Genomic DNA, 19,547 nt, shown 5'->3' on the forward strand with positions numbered 1-19,547 from the left:
AGGCTTTATACTGTAAGTGTATTTGTTGTTTGAATATAAGCGTCTGTTATCAGCAGGCCTCCCAGTACGTCTCATCCATCACTGCTTATTCAGTCTGGAACCTTTAACACGAAGCAACGGCTTGATTTTACTCTGCATGAGCAGCAAGTTGTGATTTGCCAGTTGACTGCCTGGTGACACTCCTGCATCTGCTGCTTGTGTTGTTCTGTTCCAGAATGTGCTCGCACACTTTGTCTGGGGCATTTGGGTGTTAATGGATTACTGAAAGGTGTTGACTCAGGTGTGTGTATCCGTGTGTGTGTATCCGTGTGTGTGTGTGTGTGTGTGTGTGTGTGTGTGTGTGTGTGTGTGTGTGTGTGTGTGTGTGTGTGTGTGTGTGTGTGTGTGTGTGTGTGTGTGTGTGTGTGTGTGTGTGTGTGTGTGTGTGTGTGTGTGTGTGTGTGTGTGTGTGTGTGAACCAGAGTGGTACACGGATCAGAGTGTGCCGGGATCTCATTCAGGCACCAGTCTCGAGGTTCCATCTCTCTCTCATGCTCCCTCCGTCGCTCCTCTCTGACCTTCCTCCAGTTTTTCGGCTCCTGGCTTCTCCTTCTTTCTACACATTTTGCAGCTGCACATTATTTCCTGCATCTTTTCTCTCTTTGCAATGTCTTCCCTTTGCGTCGCCTAACAGTCGCCCACCCTCAACATGGATATCGGAGGCTTGACCACCGTGGTTGCAAATTCTGCCTACATCAACGCCCGTGGAAGCATTGACGGCTCCAATCCGGCGGCGGCTCGGGACAAGAAGTACCACTCTCGTCTGAAACTCCCCCACATCACTGTGTGCGAGGACCTGAGGGACACCTTAGATTTGGCCTTTGATACCGTCTGTGTAGAGCAACCCATTGGAAAACGCCTCTTTAGGGAATTCTTGGATGCAAATAAAGAGTATCATGGTGCGTGCCGCTTGTGGAAAGACATGGAGGACTACGACCTGGCAGAGGACTCGGACAGGGCAAAGAAATCCTCTAAGATTGTTCAGCGGTACATGGACCCCTCTGCCAAACACTACTGCCCCTTCCTGCCCGAGGACGTCGTAGCCAAGGTGAAGGAGGGGCTGGAAGCTGTCGGGGATGATTTATTTGCGGCCGCCATGACCACGACATTGAACTATCTGCGAGAAGCGCCCTACACTTTCTTCCTGGAGAGCATGTACCTGAAGAGGTTCCTGCAGTGGAAATGGCTGGAGATGCAGCCCATGGACGACGACTGGTTCCTGGACTTCCGTGTGCTGGGGAAAGGTGGGTTCGGAGAGGTGTCTGCCTGCCAGATGAAAGCCACGGGAAAACTGTATGCCTGTAAGAAGCTCAACAAGAAGAGGCTGAAGAAGAGGAAAGGCAATGAGGTGAGAGGACATGTCAGCTTTGACTCTCCGTATCGTGCGCTGGAATCTTTGGCATTGATTCAGTTCAGTGGTGGAAGAGTGAGTCGTATCTCTCTTCTTGCAATAACTCACTTTAACGGCACAGCTGATAAAGTTGTGATTAATTTAAACCACTTAACCTTCGGAGGGCTTGGTGACGAAAAACACAAGCTAATAATAATGAGCTGTGAGGAACTGAGAGGCGTGTGGACCTGACACGGCTGATCCAATTTAATGTTTTAAATGAACGAGGCTTTGTGAATGTGTGAGATAAAAACATACCGACCACAGTAAAGTGCCTCACAGTGATCACTTCCCATCAAACTGTTCATCATGGACGTCAGTCTTGCTCTAGCCTCAGTTCTGTTGCTGTGCACGAGGTTCCAGTCGTTCACAAACCAGCCTGAAAGGTGTTTTGGTGCACAGCGATTTGGAAAGCAGGAATATTTCACTGGCTTCGCTCTGAACAAAGTGCAGCGCCGCTAATCATCTTTGTCCCTGCCTGGGCCTCGTTTAGCTTCAGCCTGCAGTATTAAAAACTGAGACAGGGGATAGAGCGATTACTGGGAGCTTTATCGGAAAGCTCATCTGAAGGGAACTCCTTGGCACAGTTACATCTCGCCCTTGATACGTCTGAGGTCATTATCTTTTCCAAATCAGCATTAACACACCTTTCAGCCGGAGGAAACAAACTTATACTTTCACCTCTTTTCAGTGAAATGTCATCATGCATCCTTTTTTTTTTTTTTTTTTCCTCAGTAATCCTGTTCTTTAATTCTTTTCTGTAGGGGGCGATGGTGGAGAAACGGATTCTTGCGAGGGTTAACAGTCGCTTCATTGTGTCGCTGGCTTACGCCTTTCAGACAAAGGACGAGCTTTGTCTGGTGATGACCATCATGAACGGAGGAGACCTCAAGTAACTTAACGCATTCTTAAAAACTCTTATGTGTTCAAGCACCCACAACATGATCACCGAGGAAGAAGCTGGGATTCTTTTTTAGAAATGACCAAATACAAAACACAAAGCCTGCTACTTCTTCTCTTTATCCCGTCCCAGGAGTGACAAACTCCCGTCTTCCCGCCACAGAAACAAATCACATACACTCCAAAATCCCATTTACAAATTTGCCCTAAAGTACTCTTTTGAAATCAGATGATCAAATCAATAAGTTTCACCGCTAATTCATTTAAATTGTGTTTTAATGAACTTGTTCGGCAGAATCGACTCCTCTTAAGAAAACCTTTCTGCATCTCCACTGTCTTCACACAGCCTGCAGTTTACATTAGGATCTGAAAACAATTCAACTGAATCAGCATTCACAGGGTGAATGCTCAGTAGATTTCTACACTATTATTCGATTAAATTAGACTACATTGGATTAGATATCCCTTTATTACTCCCACAGCCGGTAACTCCAGATGTTGCAGCAACAAAGTCAGGATAATGTGCAAAAGAGTAGAGCAGTGAAGAAAAATAACACCACAAAATACTGTCACTTTTAGTAAAGATAAGAGCACAATGTAGAATAAAAGAAATGTATATGCCCAGTGTGAGAAGTGAAGACAGTACATTTCACATAATATGTGAACGATATGAAATAATAAGATAGTAAATACATTAATTCACAATAATGCATATATATATCATAGTAGAAAGCTCAGTATAAGACAGTATATTAACATTATAGAGTTCAAAAATATATAAAGATGGGCTAGAATTTACTTAGAATATATTATATATTGGCAAATGGATGTGAAATATGTAGTGACTGTGTGGTTCTATTTAAACATCAACTGAACTTCAAATGATTTATGTAGCTTCATATAGCTTCATATAGCTGTAGAGTTAAGTTGATAATCTAAGTGCACACGTTACCCCAGAACCAATGCGCTATGCTGCATTTACATATAACACCACATTATCTGTAGAATTGACATGTTTCATGCGCCCAAACCTCTCCCTTCCTCTGTTCCTTTAGGTACCATATTTACCTGGTGGATGAGAGCAACCCCGGGTTCGAGGAGCCCCGGGCCTGTTTCTACATTGCTCAGATTATCCAGGGCTTGGAGCATCTCCACCAGAAAAGAATCATCTATCGAGATCTCAAACCAGAAAATGTGCTCCTGGATAACGATGGTACGGACCGTGTAATCTCTCACCTTCCACTGTACTTTCTGTGAGGGTTGTTTGATATTAATACAAACGCTCACAAACAGGAAATGTGCGAATATCTGATCTGGGTCTTGCTGTGGAGCTGAAAGAGGGCAAAACATTGACCAAAGGATACGCTGGGACGCCAGGTTGGTTTCTTCTCATCGCCTGAGAATCAGTAAGATGCTTCATATTCACATTCCTCATGTTCCAGTTGAATGTTTTGGCTTGTTTCCCGCAGGTTACATGGCGCCAGAGATGCTGAAAGGAGAAAAATACGACACCTCGGTGGACTACTTCACCTTGGGTGTGACTCTGTATGAGTTCATGGCTGCGAAGAATCCCTTCAGGAACCGAGGGGAGAAGGTTGGTCTTCTACTGTCTCTTTGTCACGATGCAGACCTCGTGAAGGACGCGTGAGGACGAGTCAGGTGATTGTTTCTTGTCCTGCTCAGGTTGAACGCGACGAGATGAAAGAGCGCATGCTGACTCGGGTGGTGACCTACGAAGACAGGTTCAGTGAGCACGCCAAGTCGCTGTGTGACGGGCTGCTGGCCAGGGAGGTGGATCAGAGGATGGGCTTCAAGAACGGCTGCTGTGACGACATCCGAGCACATCCGTTCTTCAGCAGTATCAACTGGAGGAAGCTGAACGCAGGTACCATCGACTCTCAGTGTTTCTAGAACATATGTCGCTTCTCAATAGACGTTTTAGTCCACGGCAAGTAATAATCTGATTTTCTTTGGTCAATTAGGTATTCTCCCTCCTCCATTCGTCCCAGACCCTAAAGTGGTGTACGCCAAGAGTCTGGATGATGTCGGGGCTTTCTCTTCAGTGAAGGGTGTGACCTTAGAGGATCCGGAAAAGACGTTTTTTGACGAATTTGCCTCAGGCAACATCTGCATCCCCTGGCAAGACGAGATGATCGACATGGGCATTTACGGAGAGCTCAACGTCTGGGGCCCCGAGGGCACAGTCCCCAACGACCTCCGCAGGGAGTCCATTTTAGAGCAGCCAAAGTCATCAACATGCTGCATATCGTAGATTCTCTGAAACCCGCACGATCACGTAAAGCACCCCGCGTACAGACTGTCACTCCTCAGAGCGACGTGAAGACTCAAGTAACTCAGGAAAGACACAAGAGTCTCTCTTGAACTGTCTGACTGCAGATTAAAAACAGGTTGGGACTTTTATGCACTGGAAAGAAAAACAAGAACGGAGTGATGAAGGATTTACAATATGGCTGGGACATCAACATAGATCTAGAACAGAGTTCTCCAACCCGGGTCCTCGAGGGTCCCTGTCCTGCATCTTTTAGTTCTCTCCCAGCTTCAGCATTCCTGAATCTAATGATGATGTCATCACCAAGGTTGAGAAAAAACCCAATGACGAGCCCCTCATTGCAATCAGGTGTGTTTCAACTGGGAGGAGCTAAAACATGCAGGACAGGGACCCTGGAGGACCGAGGTTGGACACCTCTGATTTAGAATATTGTGTTCTTAATGTTTTCTTCTTTGGTTCCTTTCATCCCTTCTTATGCTTCCCCATCTTCTCTTCACCACTCCTACTGCTCACTCCTTCTATCTGTGTGTGCACGGGCGGGATTTATGTAATGACTGCAAGGATGTGTAATTTATGTGATAGATACAAAATATTACGCAGTCAAATAATCAAACAGCAGGACGCTACATTTGGTGCTCACAGTCACATGTTGAACATGTATGATTCATGCTTTAATAGAGTGCATGTCTTTTGATTGAGAATGTTTATTTTTCTTAGTGTTGCTGTCAACTTACCAAAAGCTAAGACACAAGAAAGCTGAACTCCATCATTTTCATAAGGGTTTCTTTAATTTCTATGAATAGCCATAGAAGAGCAATGTTCATGAATGAGATTAGAATATTGTAGTATTCATACAAATTTAGGAAACATGTTTTCAGAAAAAATATTTATTTTCAAATAAAAGTTTCATTCTGAAAAACAAAAACAAAAAACACAGCAACAAATAAATAAGACAGCTTCTTCAAATGAAATCTTGAGTCGGGATCTTTATTTCCATCCAACAGTGGTTTTAATGCTGACCAGAAATGTCAAGTAAGAGTGAGACAAAGCCAGTTTTTTAATCCTCACTGATTTATGTTTGTTTACACAATGTTTTTGAGTGAAAATGCAAAACCTTTGGGAGTACGTTTACATGGCAACGGTGCCACTAAAAACACAACTTTTAGATAACGGCTCTCAAGGTGGAACATTTTGAAAATACTCAACTCCGCTTCCGCATAGACGGCTGAAAACCCCACTTTTCTGAAACGCCACACCGCATGCATAGATGGACAATAACAACATACAAATGTCTGTGTACTTGCCATTATTAATGTATTCTTCTGTTTGCGCATGTGTGCGTAATTTCATCCCACAAACAAACAACAGCGCCCACAAGTGGCCCAACATACTAACAACATCAGTTTCAATATTTCTGCTGTTGCTGTGCAAATGGGTAATATTTTCAAAACACAAAACTTATGTGAAAGGAAAGTGAAAGAAAAATGCTTTTTCACTTCAAATGCCATGTACACGGTGTCTGAAATAGGCTAAAACTAAAAATTAACCCAAAACCTTTCAAGGTTCCTCTCTTGAATCTGCCCCATCACTCCCTTGCTGTGGCGTTGTAGATCCACACCTCCTGCTGCGGCAGCTGGGCGAGCAGCTTGGCGTTGAAGCGTTTCTGGAAGCACTCAGTGAAGCTCACGTCCGACTCGAACCGGATCTTGTTGGCCCACAGCAGAGTGGTTCCACTTCCCGGTCGACAAAAGTACTGCATGGTCTTCAGCAGGTCCTCGAGGCGGTCGTGGGGATAGACCACATCTGCTGCCAGCAGGTAGTCGAAGCGGTTGGATGGGAGGGGGAAGTCACGCTGTAGGTCCTGACCCCAGGAGAGGGCGGCCACCTGGGGCGTGTAGAGGGATCGACCCTTGGTGTTTCGCTGGAGGTTGAAGCTCAGATTAGGCAGGATGTCTGGGAGGTCTGTAGCGGTCACCCGGGCACCTGGAACAAATAGATGGGAAGGATCTTACATAGAGACATGATGACATGGAGAAAGAAAACAGTCCGTTGGTCGCAGCTCAAACCATATCCGTCACACACGTCTCCAGAAGAGCTGTTCCCAACCTGTTTTCCTTGGACTCAACCCAGATTGTCACTAACAAAGACTAACCCGTCTCTGAGTCACCAAGACTTTGTAGTGAAGCCAAATGCTGGTGGATACACCCAAAGCATTTTGAGACTATTTTGTCCAGTTGAGGTCCAGTTTTACACGACAGCATTTCAAGTGAAAACTCATTGTTTTTGCATTTTCATTTCAGAAATGCTTCGCGTTTATGCAGCAACACTTTGAAAATGATGCCCGTTTACATGACAGTGGCAGAAACGCTGAGAATGACGTTGTTTTCGAATTGGGCCAGTAGTGGGTGCTGTTGTTTGTTTTTGTAATGAAACCACACACACGTGGACAGAGAACAATATGCTATATGCTATATGTCCATCTACTCAGGCACGTGCAGGAGAATCCTTTACTAGAAGAGTGGTGCCCCTGCGCAGTAGATATTCTCTCACTGACATACAACACCACCAGCTTTCAGAATAAGAATTTTCCCAAGTTTGCCAGGGTCATATAGAGCTTCTTACTATGGCTCCATTAACATTTGTAAATCAAATTTGTAAGAAGAAAAAAGCATTTTTTTCTTCCAGAAATGAACACCATGCTATTTTCCAGGAGGATGGAAGGACCAGTCTCACTGCTCTGCTGGACACAGTAAGTATTAAACATCAAATTCAGAAAAAGAAAAGGAATCTGAAATCCCACGTCGCCACTGAAAAATGTGAACTCATCACCTCTCCTTGTTTGAAGGTGATATGATTTTATTTAGACATTTATTAACAGATAAATATATAATTGAATGATAATTGGCGATTCAATTATGAGTAATACTTTTGCTCAACAGAGCAATTCGTGGACTGATTGAAGGACTAACATTTACACAGTGATCACTTTGTTCGTCAATACCAGCTGGATTGTTGGAAATGCTAGAAATGTGGTGTGGGTGGATAGTTGTAATCCTTTTACAATGAATCCCACTGTTGATCGTTTTACTTTGAGACCCTTCAGCATACTAAAATGTATTTTCCATTCAACACGAGCAGCATAAACAGGAAAACCACGTAACTGTTGCGTTAATGTCAGAATTTCAATGTTTCCTCTGAAGTTGATTTATAACTCGGTATACAACTTCTTTTATTGATCGTTGTGGCATGAAAGCTGTAAAAATATAGCTTATGCTTTTACTTGATATTTTAGTACCAAGATAGTGTTCTATTGCTTTCATTGTTCACCTCTATTAAAGTGCACTTACCAAGCAGACTGGCCACCACAGAGAGTAAACCTGTCCCTGCTCCGATCTCGAGCACTGCTTTGTCCATCAGCTTCACTTGTTGCTGGTTATTCTCCAAAAACTGGCACAGAGCTACCGCCTGGGGAAGAAAGAGTCACATTAACCAATACGGAGGGAAACTGGACGTCTATGTTGCAGATGTGCTGCGTTAGGATGAAGTACCCCAGGCCAGACCAGAGCACCAAACGTGTCCATAGACTCGCGGATGCTGATGTTGTGACCAGCAAAGTAAAAAGTCTCCTCTCCCAGTGTGTGGTACCTGCTCAACTCACGAGTGCAGCTCTTGTCCATCGCTCTGCGGTCAGTTAATGCTAAAAACAAACAAACAGTGTGAGACATGCAGAATGTTCCATGTACAGATCAGAAACTATTAAGGAGCTTTAACAGACTGTGATAGTATTAACTCTGGAGTTGCCCCCCGTTCGTGCTTCTCTGCTCCACCTCTGGTTTTCAATCCTTGAAATTGTGTGCTTGGGCCTGCTGGACAGGACTGCTGGTGGTGGACGAGCTCTCCATGAAGACTAAAAATTATGGAATAAATAAACAAATAAATGAAATGAAATGAAAATAATTACAGCATAACAAAGATTTTTAAACTAACATATTCTATCGAGAACTCCTATTTGTAATTAGTGGTTGCTGTGTTTTCTGATATTTTGTATATTCAGTACACACTGAGGAACCTTTTGCAAGCACTGGTTTCTTGTAGGACTGATCAGCGTGGGACATACATGTGATTCATGGTCTCTAACGTTAACCCTGACTCTTCTGGATGCCCCATGCACCCCCTGCTCTCTGACAGGATATACATTGTGGAATGTGGAAGAAAGTTGGCTCTACTTTCCCCAACCTAACACTAATCCTAACCCTAAACCCCTTGCCAGGGATTGTAACCCCTAACCCCTAACCCCTAAACCCTGACCATAACACCTAACCTGAACTCTAAATCCTTAACCCTAACCCCTGACCCTGACCCTTACCCTCACCCTAAACCTAACCCCTGACCCTAACCCTTACCCTTAACCTTACCTTAACCCGAAACCTAACCCCTGACCAAAACCCTAACCCTAACCCTAACCCTTACCTTTACCCTTACCCTTACCCTTGACCCTGACCCTGCCAATGACCCTAACCCTTACCCTAACCCTAACCCTAACCCCTGACCCTGACCCTAACCCTTACCCTAACCCTAACCCGAAACCTAACCCTTGACCATAACCCTAACCCTAACCCTAACCCCTGACCCTGACCCTGACCCTGACCCTGACCCTGACCCTGACCCTTACCCTTACCCTTACCCTTACCCTTACCCTTACCCCTACCCTTACCCTTACCCTTACCCTAACCCCTGACCCTGACCCTGACCCTGACCCTGACCCTGACCCTTACCCTTACCCTTACCCTTAGCCCTACCCTTACCCTTACCCTAACCCCTGACCCTGACCCTAACCCTAACCCTGACCCTAACCCTAACCCTAACCCTAACCCTAAACCTAACCCGTGACCCTGACCCTGACCCTGACCCTGACCCTAACCCTAACCCTGACCCTAACCCTAACCCTAACCCTAACCCTAACCCTAAACCTAACCCGTAACCCTGACCTTAACCTAAATTCAATTCAATCTTTTCTGCTATACACAAATAAACAATGTTCACTTATTTTTGCATCAGCTTGGAAACAAAACACAATTTCTTAATGCAAAATCAGTCATCAAACTTTACATAAACTCTTGCATTATTATTTATTTAATATTTTTATCATAATGTATTAATCCCCTTGGGGACATTGGGGGGTTTGGAGGGTGGGGTGTTTACTCAAGGACCGGCGGTGCATTAATTATTAAAATTTCTTCATGACTTTCCTTCCAGTGACCCCGGTAAATGCTTTAATGCAACAAAATTTAATTTGATGTAGATTTAGAGTAAAGAAACGAAAGAATAAAAAAAGTTTTCAACGTAAGTTTAATTCCTCATTTCTTAGATTAGAACATCACTGTGAAATGATCCCTGGTTTCTGTACGGGCACTTTGGACGCATAGGTTTTCTTTTGGCACTCTGGTTTCCTCCGTCAGTCTAATTACATGTACTGGAGGTTAAAACAAATTCTTGTTAATGCAACCCAGCTTTAGCGTCTTTTAATGGTTGCATTATCACCAACATTTCTACTGCTGCAGCTACTGTGGTGCCTTCAAATGGTTTATTTTCCCCGTTTTTTATTTTTAGGTGGTCATTAGAGGATTTGTGTGTCGGTGGCTTATTTTAAGCCCAGTAAATGTTGGAATGGATTCACAATGGACGGGATTTAGTCTGTTTTGGACGTCACTGGACTCCAGTCCGCAGCTCAGAGGCACAGCTGGTTAAACCCTCGGGTCAATAAGTCACATGCAGACGATGCATCCAGTTACTGTTTACCTCAGAGGAATGCCACATTCAAGTTTCACATTCTAGTTTGGTGCAAGTAGTGTTGTATCTAAATCATAAAATTCTACTCTTGTAAACGTACTAAACGGTAACTACAACAAATACAGTATTTTGAATGTAGAACGGCAGGACGTGTGCAGCATACCTGTTGGAAGCAGGGTCCTCCGGTGGCTTTTCAGTGGATTGTGAGCTTCTGGCTGCTTCGTTCTTTTTAAAAAGCAGCATCATCTGTGACACACCCCTCCACAGGGCCGGGGTCTCCGGCTGAGTTATGTCTGACAGAGAATCAGGTGCCCATTCCCCAACCCTCCCAGCATTTCACCATTGTGTATTCTGTATTTCAAATACACTCCAGTCGAACATGTTGTTTCCTCATTGGATTCCTGTAGTCATCTTTTTTTTATTTTTTTTTTAAATTGTTGTGCACTACAAGGCATCGTGCTTTAAGCAGAGTGGCAGAAGCAGAGACATGCTGCATGCATTTGAAAACAAAATGTATTCATGCTCCTCTACACACATCAGTATTCATGCTGAAAGGCTTGTGGGTGGATGTGTTTGAAGTCTTGAGATGACTGTGCGCCCCCCGGCTTCCTCTCAGAAGATTGACATTCATTTTTAAGCAAACAGCTGGAAGCTATTTACCTGGAGGCCTGACCTGGAACTGACACCGTCACCATTAGTACCTTCATTAAGCATTTATTCTTCCCTTCTTCATCCATCTGACAGGTTCAACATCTTATATCCTGCCTGCCTTCACTTCTCACTTCGCCTCCTTTCCACTGTTGCACACAAACCCTCAGCTGAGATCAGCCATTCACTCACTCACTCCACCATCGGGACATCTTTCATCAACATTTCACAGAAAGGAACAGACTGAGCCACACAGCAGAGTTCAGATCGTATTGAAAATGTCCTAAAATTGAAATGTGTGAAACGGAAAACTATAGATTAGATTGTGGGACGTTAACATATACGTTAACTTCAAACCTCCAAATCTGCAGATTTTCTAATGAATAAAAACCTGAAAAAAAAGTGAATAACCTCGCATTAGTCACTAAAATATGAATGAAAAACTTGAGCCCTCTCAAGGTGAGGGATGTTTTTTATACTTCGAAAACTCAATACATTAAAGTCAAGAAACAAGAATCACTGTGAAATGCCATTATTATAATCACATCTCTTGCATATTTCTTTTACCATTATTACACCTTTATCTAAATGAGCTTTTAGACGGCCGATAAGAACATAATTTACGTGCCGTTGTCCTTCAATAAAGAAAATGTAGCCGTTTGAATAGAGATCAATGTTCAGTAGGGATGTTCAGTTAAAAAGGAAAGTGTTAATGCCACTAAAATTACATAAATAAGTCTTAATAATTAGTTAACTTATTTTCTCCATATATTCTCATGTTCCCTTCAATTTATAGATTGATAGTTAAAAAAAGACCATGAATACATTTAAAGGTTAAACACATCCGTGAAGTCTCCAAAAGAAGTTAATATAAATTCTGACTTTGCTCAAACGTCATCATTCTTAATGCACAAAACTTGAATTTAATTTCTTCTCACTCTTTTATGAAATCTTGACGCTCTCTTCATTTGAATAAGTATATGCTAATATTTCTGTGTACACGTGGAAACTACAAAAAGAAAGATGTGTCTCATAAATCTTTCATGTAATTTCCCAAAACATTTCTCATCTCCGTGTTGCTTCTTCAACCACATCACACCCAGAGCGGAAACTGAACGTGAATTCATCTCGGTATCTAAAGTGAACAAGTTTGAAAAATAATTAAAGTAACATTTTGATATTGATTTAATATTTTATTCAGCGAGTCTTCACTAGAACTGCTCGAAGGCCTTTGAGGCTCGGCTCGGTTTTCACCGTGGAAATTTGATTCTTCCTTCAGTTAGTGCAGCGCTGTCCTGAAGCCTGCGGTGGAATACACACAGTGTTAGTGCTGGTATGTAACGACTGTGGTGTAAACACTACATAGAGTCTTTGAGTCCAGAGTTACCTTTGAGTACTACCGAGATAAGAGCTGTGTGAAGTGTTGGTATGGCTTTAAGTCGGAGGATTCACAGCCTTGGCACATGCTCAAAACACACATGCACAGGAGACAGCAAGCAGCTGGTTGTGCTGCACGGAGTCAGAAAATGACTTGCATTGACAGATGCTAAGCAGCAGTATTGAGTCACTCTGGTCTAAACAGATCCATTGACAATCCGTCTCGGTATGTATGGGTTTCCATCACAGCCAGTGACCTCAAACAGCAGGTATCCAGCCCGCTCCGCTTCCTTTATAAACCACCGATGAAATTCTCCGCAGACAAACCACATCTGATAACATGTTGACTCTAATAATATGAGTTTGTCGCCGCACTATTTGCAGCAAAGCTACCGGAGGAATCTGTGCAGTGACCGTCTGGCTGTGCAGAATCAGCGGTGATCTTTTAATTCCAGCAACAGTCTCTTTCCTGGAGGGGGGACAATGGAGACTCAGCAAGGCTCACAATTCCCATCATTCCTCATCAACTATTTAACACGTAAGACTGTGCGAGGTGCAATTTGTTAAAAGTTAATGAATGGATTGAGCGGTGGTCGCATGTAAACGGGAAAACAGCCGGTCAATATAATGGATGGATAAAAAAGGTGGCGGTCGTTCATCTCAGCGTTGGTAATCCCTCACCTCCGTGTCCAAAAAGGTCGGGGAAAGGTTGTGCAGGCCAGTGGAAAATGAGTCACGGTCACACACACACAGCAACATGTGCAGCTTACAGAACCTCGGTGTGCAGAGCCACTGTGTGAAAACACCAGCTAATGGACGTTAAGCTGCTGTAATGTTAAAGGGTGGGTGAAGACTGCTACTCAGTCACTCTGGAGGCGGCAATGACAGCGGAACCTAATTAAACATACGTGCAGCCAGCTGTGTTGAAGACAAGCGAACGCGTCTGTGAGTGGAGCGCGAACAGCTTTTGATAGCCGGAGGGACTTTGTGGACCGGTATCGGACTGATCCTGCAAGGTGAGCCAGAATGCCTGGACTCTGTAGGATGAGTGAGCAGAGGTCGCCTTATATGGATGGGAGAGAGCTTTTAACTCCTCCCCACTGACCGACGGTGGCATCGCTGTCCTGGTAAATACCTCATCTAAATCTCAGCAAAGCTCCGTGCTGCAGGTCAACAGCGTCTCTCTGACTGAATGGGAATATGCTGGGTTCCACCTTCATGGGCCTGACAGGGCCTGACACGTGCAGACAGCTTATCATGCAAAACTCTGAGAAATGAACTCACTCCAAATAGAGCTTTACGTACTTGTCATCACACTGACTTGCTCTGAATCAACTTTCCAATCACAGATTCACCAACAAGTCACACATTTGCATCTCAAGCCTTTCAAGTCCCACCAAACAAAACAGACCAAAAAACCAAACCCCAGGGATTTTGCCGAACTGCCGGATATTGAAAGTAAAAGTTATTTTGGAAACATCAAGGTAGAAACACACACTTATTGCACACAGTGTTTGCCTCCATAAACTCTAAACAAATGAGGACCTCCAGGTCACAGAAGGGTTGAAGTTTAATGTTGTTTATACAACAGTGCAAAACGATATTTAAAAAAATACAAATGGAAGAGCAGAGGTTATACATACAGGCTGATAATAGTAACTACTACAAACTCGAGGAAAATCAAAGGATAAATCAACTGAAGAATTAGTGGTAACTCTTTGAATGCTTCATTTTCTTCATAATATCAATAAAGAATAAGTTCAACAAATATATTTCCTGCCATTAATCCTGAATGTTTCAATACTACAATCAAGCAGCCTGCTGACTGCAGGACGTGTTCGGTTTGAACTGATTCCATTGACAACAGCGTCCCGTCGCCTCTTCAGGTGCTCCTGATTGGAGGAACGTGCATGACGTCACAGCATGCCAACTGAGCCCCGCCCACTTCCAAACCCGCGTTCTCAGATCTCTGCTCCATGATTCCGTGTTGTCCATTAGTTTTGTTTGCTCACATTAAAATAGTTACAGGAAAGAGTACAAATCCAGTAATAAAGCAAACGAGGAAGGAGATGAGAAGAAAAGTGTTTCCTCTTCATCCACTACAAAGGGTAGGAGCAAATGAAGGCTTGAGGTTCCCAGCAGGTGAAGTCATTAAACTTTCCATTTCCTGAAAGAGAGGAACATCAGGTCAGAAGTCCTGCAGCACTAAATGTGATACCAAGATAAATGGAGGTGACTTGCTGTTTATTACTAGATTATTTTGTCCCATTTTTGTGATGTTGAGACAGAATATAAGACTCTGGCGTCTTTTTAAATACCTGAGGATCATTTTGGAAGATTTGTCTCTAATTGCATCACCATGAAGTCTTATTTTGATCTAATTCTTAAAGGAAGGATTTCCTCGATATCTTGGCCCTTGATTCGTCTTTTCTTTCAATAATTATTTTCAATTCCCTTTTTACAGTAAGATAAAAAGTATATTCTGGAAGCGATGTTTACAAACACGTGTTGCTGTTCAGATGCAGGATTTCTGCTTCCTTCATATTTCTGCTCCCTTCATATTTCTGCTCCCTTCATATTTCTGCTCCCTTCATATTTCTGCTCCCTTCATATTTCTGCTTCCTTCATATTTCTGCTCCCTTCATATTTCTGCTCCCTTCATATTTCTGCTTCCTTCATATTTCTGCTTCCTTCATATTTCTGCTTCCTTCATATTTCTGCTTCCTTCATGCTGCACGCTTTCACCACTTCACCCTCACAGTTTGGATTCGATGCTCATGTACGAGTATAAAAGATTGTGTTGCATCTTATCACAGTCACATGTTCACCGCTCAGTGTTTTAGTTCTATCTACTAATGCAGGCAGCCGGTGCGACCCATTTTATCATCTGATATGAAAAGCAGATGATAGTCTGATTTACAATCAGACTGAATTTTTACAACCATCTAAGTTGTAAAGTTTATAGTGGCCGTCACTTTGTTTTTTATTTGAACCACTCTGGTTTTCACAAACCTTTTTATCCTCCCTTGATGTGGCCTTCTATCAAATTTTGAAATCTTATATCAATTTTGGGGATTTTTGTTATTTGGAACTCATCATTGTGCTCAACAAACTGTGCTTGGGTGGAGGATAATGAATGCTGCAAAATACTAGAAAAAAAAGAGTCATACCAGAAGGCAGCAGTTCAATACATTCCTCCACATTTAATGTGTAGTTGGGCTCCCCGGTCAGCCAGTCTGCATAGCCCCAGTGTGCTCCGTCCAGCCAGATGAAGCGACCAGTCTGACAAGTAACAAGAACACGCAACAACCACTAGTTAAAACAATTCACAAAACTATAATACGAAATGTAAAAAGATTTACAAGTTAAAAGACATACGTCCAAGTATCTAAGCCCTCCAACCCAGGTGCGTTTAAGGTGTCCAGTTTTCTTCAGCATATCGGCCATCACTGCTCTGTGGACGTGTTGGCTGGTGATGGACGCCAGGTGACCGCCGGGGAAATTCCCCTGACAGAAGAACTGCGAGGAAAAGCCATGATAGGGACATCGGTTGAGATTTAATAAAAAAAAAAATAATGAAAGCTGCATGCATGGGGGTGTGGATACCTCAGCATCTGCAGCCCTCTTTGGCTCACTGAAGAACTGGTAGCACTTCCCCTCATACGTCACACCTGGACAACAGCACCCCCCTGTGGACACAAAGTGAAATCACAACCACGTCAACATGTTTCTACCAGAGAAACAGCACATCTGGCATAGATAACTAATAAATATGAGGTGTTTCCACTGCTAAAACTCTTCATGACCATAAAGGAGGAATAGAAATCCAATTTTTAAACACAATGCATAGCATGCAAAAGTTACAATAATGAAATTGTGTGTTTTTTACTTGTGCATGTAACTTTCTTTGTTAAATGATGCAGTAATTTGTTTATGTTAAATTTCTAATTTTGTTCAATTGAATTAACAAAAGGTAATTAATTAAGAGCTGCACTACTCATGAATTATCTATCTATCTCTGTAGTTAATTAGTTATGAAACAGTCCAGTAAAATGTGGTAAAAGAGACTAAAATATACAGATACTTTGTAAAAAGAATAACCTGTTTATATTACACTCCATTACTTTTCTTTACAAGACAATGTTAGACAGTGTAATCTTGTAATTTTGCCTTGTTTTTCCAAGAAATCTGCTCAATATTTTATACAGTTCAATTGAAAATGTCAGTAAAAGTAGTGACACAGTAACTAATACTTTCAAAGTTCATGAGAAAAGTAATTTGTACTTTGACAAGCATGAAATAATTTATCTATAACAAAAGTTTTACTTGTATTTGAGTGCAATTCAAGCAATGTAACAGTATTTGAGAACTTTAGACATTTTCTGTTGTTTCCACCTAAATAAGGAAAGAAGACAAGATACATGACTGATGTATTTGCATGTTGTTTGACTGTTTTGCACCAAACTGGTTGACCTTGTTTCTGTAGATATCCTGGGTCTGCAGGGCTTTCAGCTTCCTCGCTCATCATGGATCTGCTTTGTCTCTCAGGCATGACACCAATCTGAGCCCCTCCATCAAGCACATGGTGGTCCTCCATCACTGGATCCTCCAACGACCCGTCATATGCCGCTCCAGCCCGATAGTCTTCTGAAAGTGAGATCGGCTGTCCGAATATGTCCAAAGCCGGCCCTTCGTCGAACTCAACAGCGCCGTATTGATCTGGTGATCCGTCCTCAATGACCTCAGACTCCAGTTCCATGACTGGATCTGCCTCTGAAACGTATCTGGCCTCTTGTACGGGCACTTCTCTCCGCTCTGGCAGAACTTCAGCGTCTGGACCCAGAAACGCCGCCCTCACAGTCTTTTCTGCTTCTGCCAATTCAGCGTCGCTCGGCTCCTCCGCAATCATGCTGTCGTCATCCAGTGGCTCCAGCTCCATGGCTCCGTCGCCCACCATCTCATACTCCCCCTCGCCTTCTTCAGGCATCTCTTCGTAGTCGAGGTCACTTTCCTCCTCGAGGTTCATTTCCACCTGAAACTTCAGGGCGTCTTCAGGTTCTGGCTCCACCGGAACTTCTGGCTCAACTTCTAACTCTTCCACTTTAACCTCTGGCTGTTCTTTAGGCTCCTCCACCTTAACCTCTGGCTGTTCTTTTGGCACTTCCACTTTAACCTCTGGCTGTTCTTTTGGCTCCTCCACCTTCACCTCTGGCTGTTCTTTTGGCACTTCCACCTTAACCTCTGGCTGTTCTTTTGGCACTTCCACCTTCACCTCTGGCTGTTCTTTTGGCACTTTCACCTTAACCTCTGGCTGTTCTTTTGGCACTTCCACTTTAACCTCTGGCTGTTCTTTTGGCACTTCCACTTTAACCTCTGGCTGTTCTTTTGGCACTTCCACCTTAACCTCTGGTGCCATTCCTTGCAGCTGCTCTTTGAGGCTCAGTTCAGCCTGTGGTGCAGGGTTCTCCACCTCTACATGCCCCTGCACAGGAACCACATCCCCCAGCAGAGGGCTCTGCTCTTCTTTAGGTAAAACAGAATTCTGGGCGACGTCAGGGGGAGATAGAGGCAATGCCAGAGCCACTGCAAAGAGAGGAAAAAAAAGCTATGATTCCAGAAAACAGCCAGGGAAACGTTGCTTTCCTGCACGCAGGTGTGAATTATAAGACGCAAAAGTCTCTGTCAGTTTTCATCTTTTTATGATGGATTAAAATATTTTGATCGTATCACTGTTCTTACAGGTAATTCCAAGAATCAAAACAAAATATGTAAAAAAAACCCACGTTTTTTATACATGAATAAAAGTCCACATCAGTGATAAAATCAGCATCATTTATTCCACTTTTGGTGATAAAAGTGAGTCAAACACAGACAAACGTTCTACCATGAGTAGATTTACTGAAATGTAATTTATAATCTGTAACAATTACAAACATTGCAAATGAGAAACTGAGTGTTTGAAAGAAAACAAAAGAAAAAAATATAGAAATGAAACAGACGGAAATTAGCCTGTGGCTATAATCTGACATATTTACAAATGTTATATGTTCATTAATATGTACTGTCCCTATTTAAATAAATAAACAAGAATAAGAAAACTGTCTCACCTGTGAGGCTCAGTGAAAGCAGGGCCAATATCTGCATCTTGATTTTTACAGAAAAGCTGTTGAATAAAGACTTGATTTACTGCCAGACAGATTTTGACGGGGAGATTAACCGTAATCCTTTCCTCTCTGTTTAAAACGGTGCCTGGTTTGTTTCCCTCGTCTTTATAAACAGTGTTAGTCCTGCCCCTTTGAGTTAGACTTTTCCAGTAGATCATAAAACGTGACCATTCCTTTACAGTACCTTTTCAAAATCCCACCTTTTTCTTCCTTCTATTTCCTTGTTGCATTTGTTCTGTCATGGTGAAAAGGGCAGAATTGAACTTTCCACCTTCTTAATCAATGTCAGAACGCAAACAAAGATGTCAACAGCTGATTAGACGTGACACTGAAAGCTCAAGGCCAAATACTGACTCACCGCGGGCATGAAGAACGGCTCGTTGGTGTTTTCCCAGGTATTTAATAAGGGTCAAAGGATCGCTCGCACGGATTAGAGGAACAATGAAAATGGTGCTGTGTGAAGATCCCTAAAGTAACAGATGGGATCTCTACAATAGAGTCAGGACACCTGATAACAAACAAGCAAAGACAAACTTGAAAATATAGAATTCAGTCACATCGAGCCGAGAGTTTTCACTGAAATAGTTCTAATTAGAGTGTCATTAAAACAAAAGACTTTTCAGACAGCTGCTTTTATGTTTTCTGTCATCGAATATGTCGCGTTTGGAAAAGTTAACTGTTAAATTGATTTACGCCTCAGACAAATATATTTGATAACAAACAATACAAAAGATCATTGACTCAATTCATTCAGTCAGTTTTAGGGATTTAACATCAAATCACTTGTTTTTCTGGGTTTTGTAGAGAAAGACAGTTATGCAGCTGCTCACCAGGGGTAGTATGTTCCAACAGTCCAAATGAAGGAACAGTTGAATGAAGTGATTCGTGGGTGTTTGATATCAGGTACTTAGTTGGTTTAGCTGAAGTCAACAGAATTAGAATTTAAAAT

The 19,547-nt window shown here is 42.8% G+C and overlaps 3 protein-coding genes across 6 annotated transcripts; 1 reads left to right on the top strand and 2 right to left on the bottom strand.

The window, feature by feature from the left end:
• The first annotated feature begins 408 nt into the window (after positions 1–408).
• On the top strand, positions 409–6,168 carry LOC308119111 (rhodopsin kinase GRK1-like). Of its 4 annotated transcripts, none has more exons than XR_013935926.1 (8): positions 409–1,387; positions 2,194–2,321; positions 3,385–3,542; positions 3,623–3,706; positions 3,799–3,923; positions 4,013–4,214; positions 4,312–4,843; positions 5,007–5,587. XR_013935926.1 is itself a non-coding variant. In XM_080478946.1 (7 exons), exons 1-7 carry the CDS (start codon positions 689–691, stop codon positions 4,599–4,601), a joined length of 1,686 nt encoding a protein of 561 aa, XP_080335072.1. In that variant the 5' UTR covers positions 409–688; the 3' UTR covers positions 4,602–6,168. The 4 variants fall into 4 exon arrangements, 1 of the variants encoding a protein (XP_080335072.1); XR_013935927.1 differs by having other exon boundaries at positions 4,312–4,829; XR_013935928.1 differs by having other exon boundaries at positions 4,312–4,799; positions 5,002–5,587.
• A 36-nt stretch (positions 6,169–6,204) lies between these two features.
• On the bottom strand, positions 6,205–8,296 carry mettl21cb (methyltransferase 21C, AARS1 lysine b; the record flags this gene model as incomplete). Its single annotated transcript, XM_080478163.1, has 3 exons — positions 6,205–6,602; positions 7,967–8,084; positions 8,168–8,296. The coding sequence occupies 3 exons, from the start codon at positions 8,294–8,296 to the stop codon at positions 6,205–6,207; spliced, it is 645 nt and encodes a 214-aa protein (XP_080334289.1).
• A 5,686-nt stretch (positions 8,297–13,982) lies between these two features.
• LOC308119301 (uncharacterized protein) lies at positions 13,983–18,838 on the bottom strand. Its single transcript, XM_080479232.1, has 6 exons — positions 18,542–18,838; positions 16,908–18,017; positions 16,041–16,123; positions 15,813–15,953; positions 15,605–15,716; positions 13,983–14,601 (listed from the first exon to the last, which is right to left on the bottom strand). The coding sequence occupies exons 1-6, from the start codon at positions 18,576–18,578 to the stop codon at positions 14,534–14,536; spliced, it is 1,551 nt and encodes a 516-aa protein (XP_080335358.1). The 5' UTR covers positions 18,579–18,838; the 3' UTR covers positions 13,983–14,533.
• Positions 18,839–19,547: the final 709 nt, after the last annotated feature.

This window comes from Lipophrys pholis, assembly GCF_963383615.2.
Source record: "Lipophrys pholis genome assembly, chromosome: 13".
NCBI classification, from domain to species: domain Eukaryota; kingdom Metazoa; phylum Chordata; class Actinopteri; order Blenniiformes; family Blenniidae; genus Lipophrys; species Lipophrys pholis.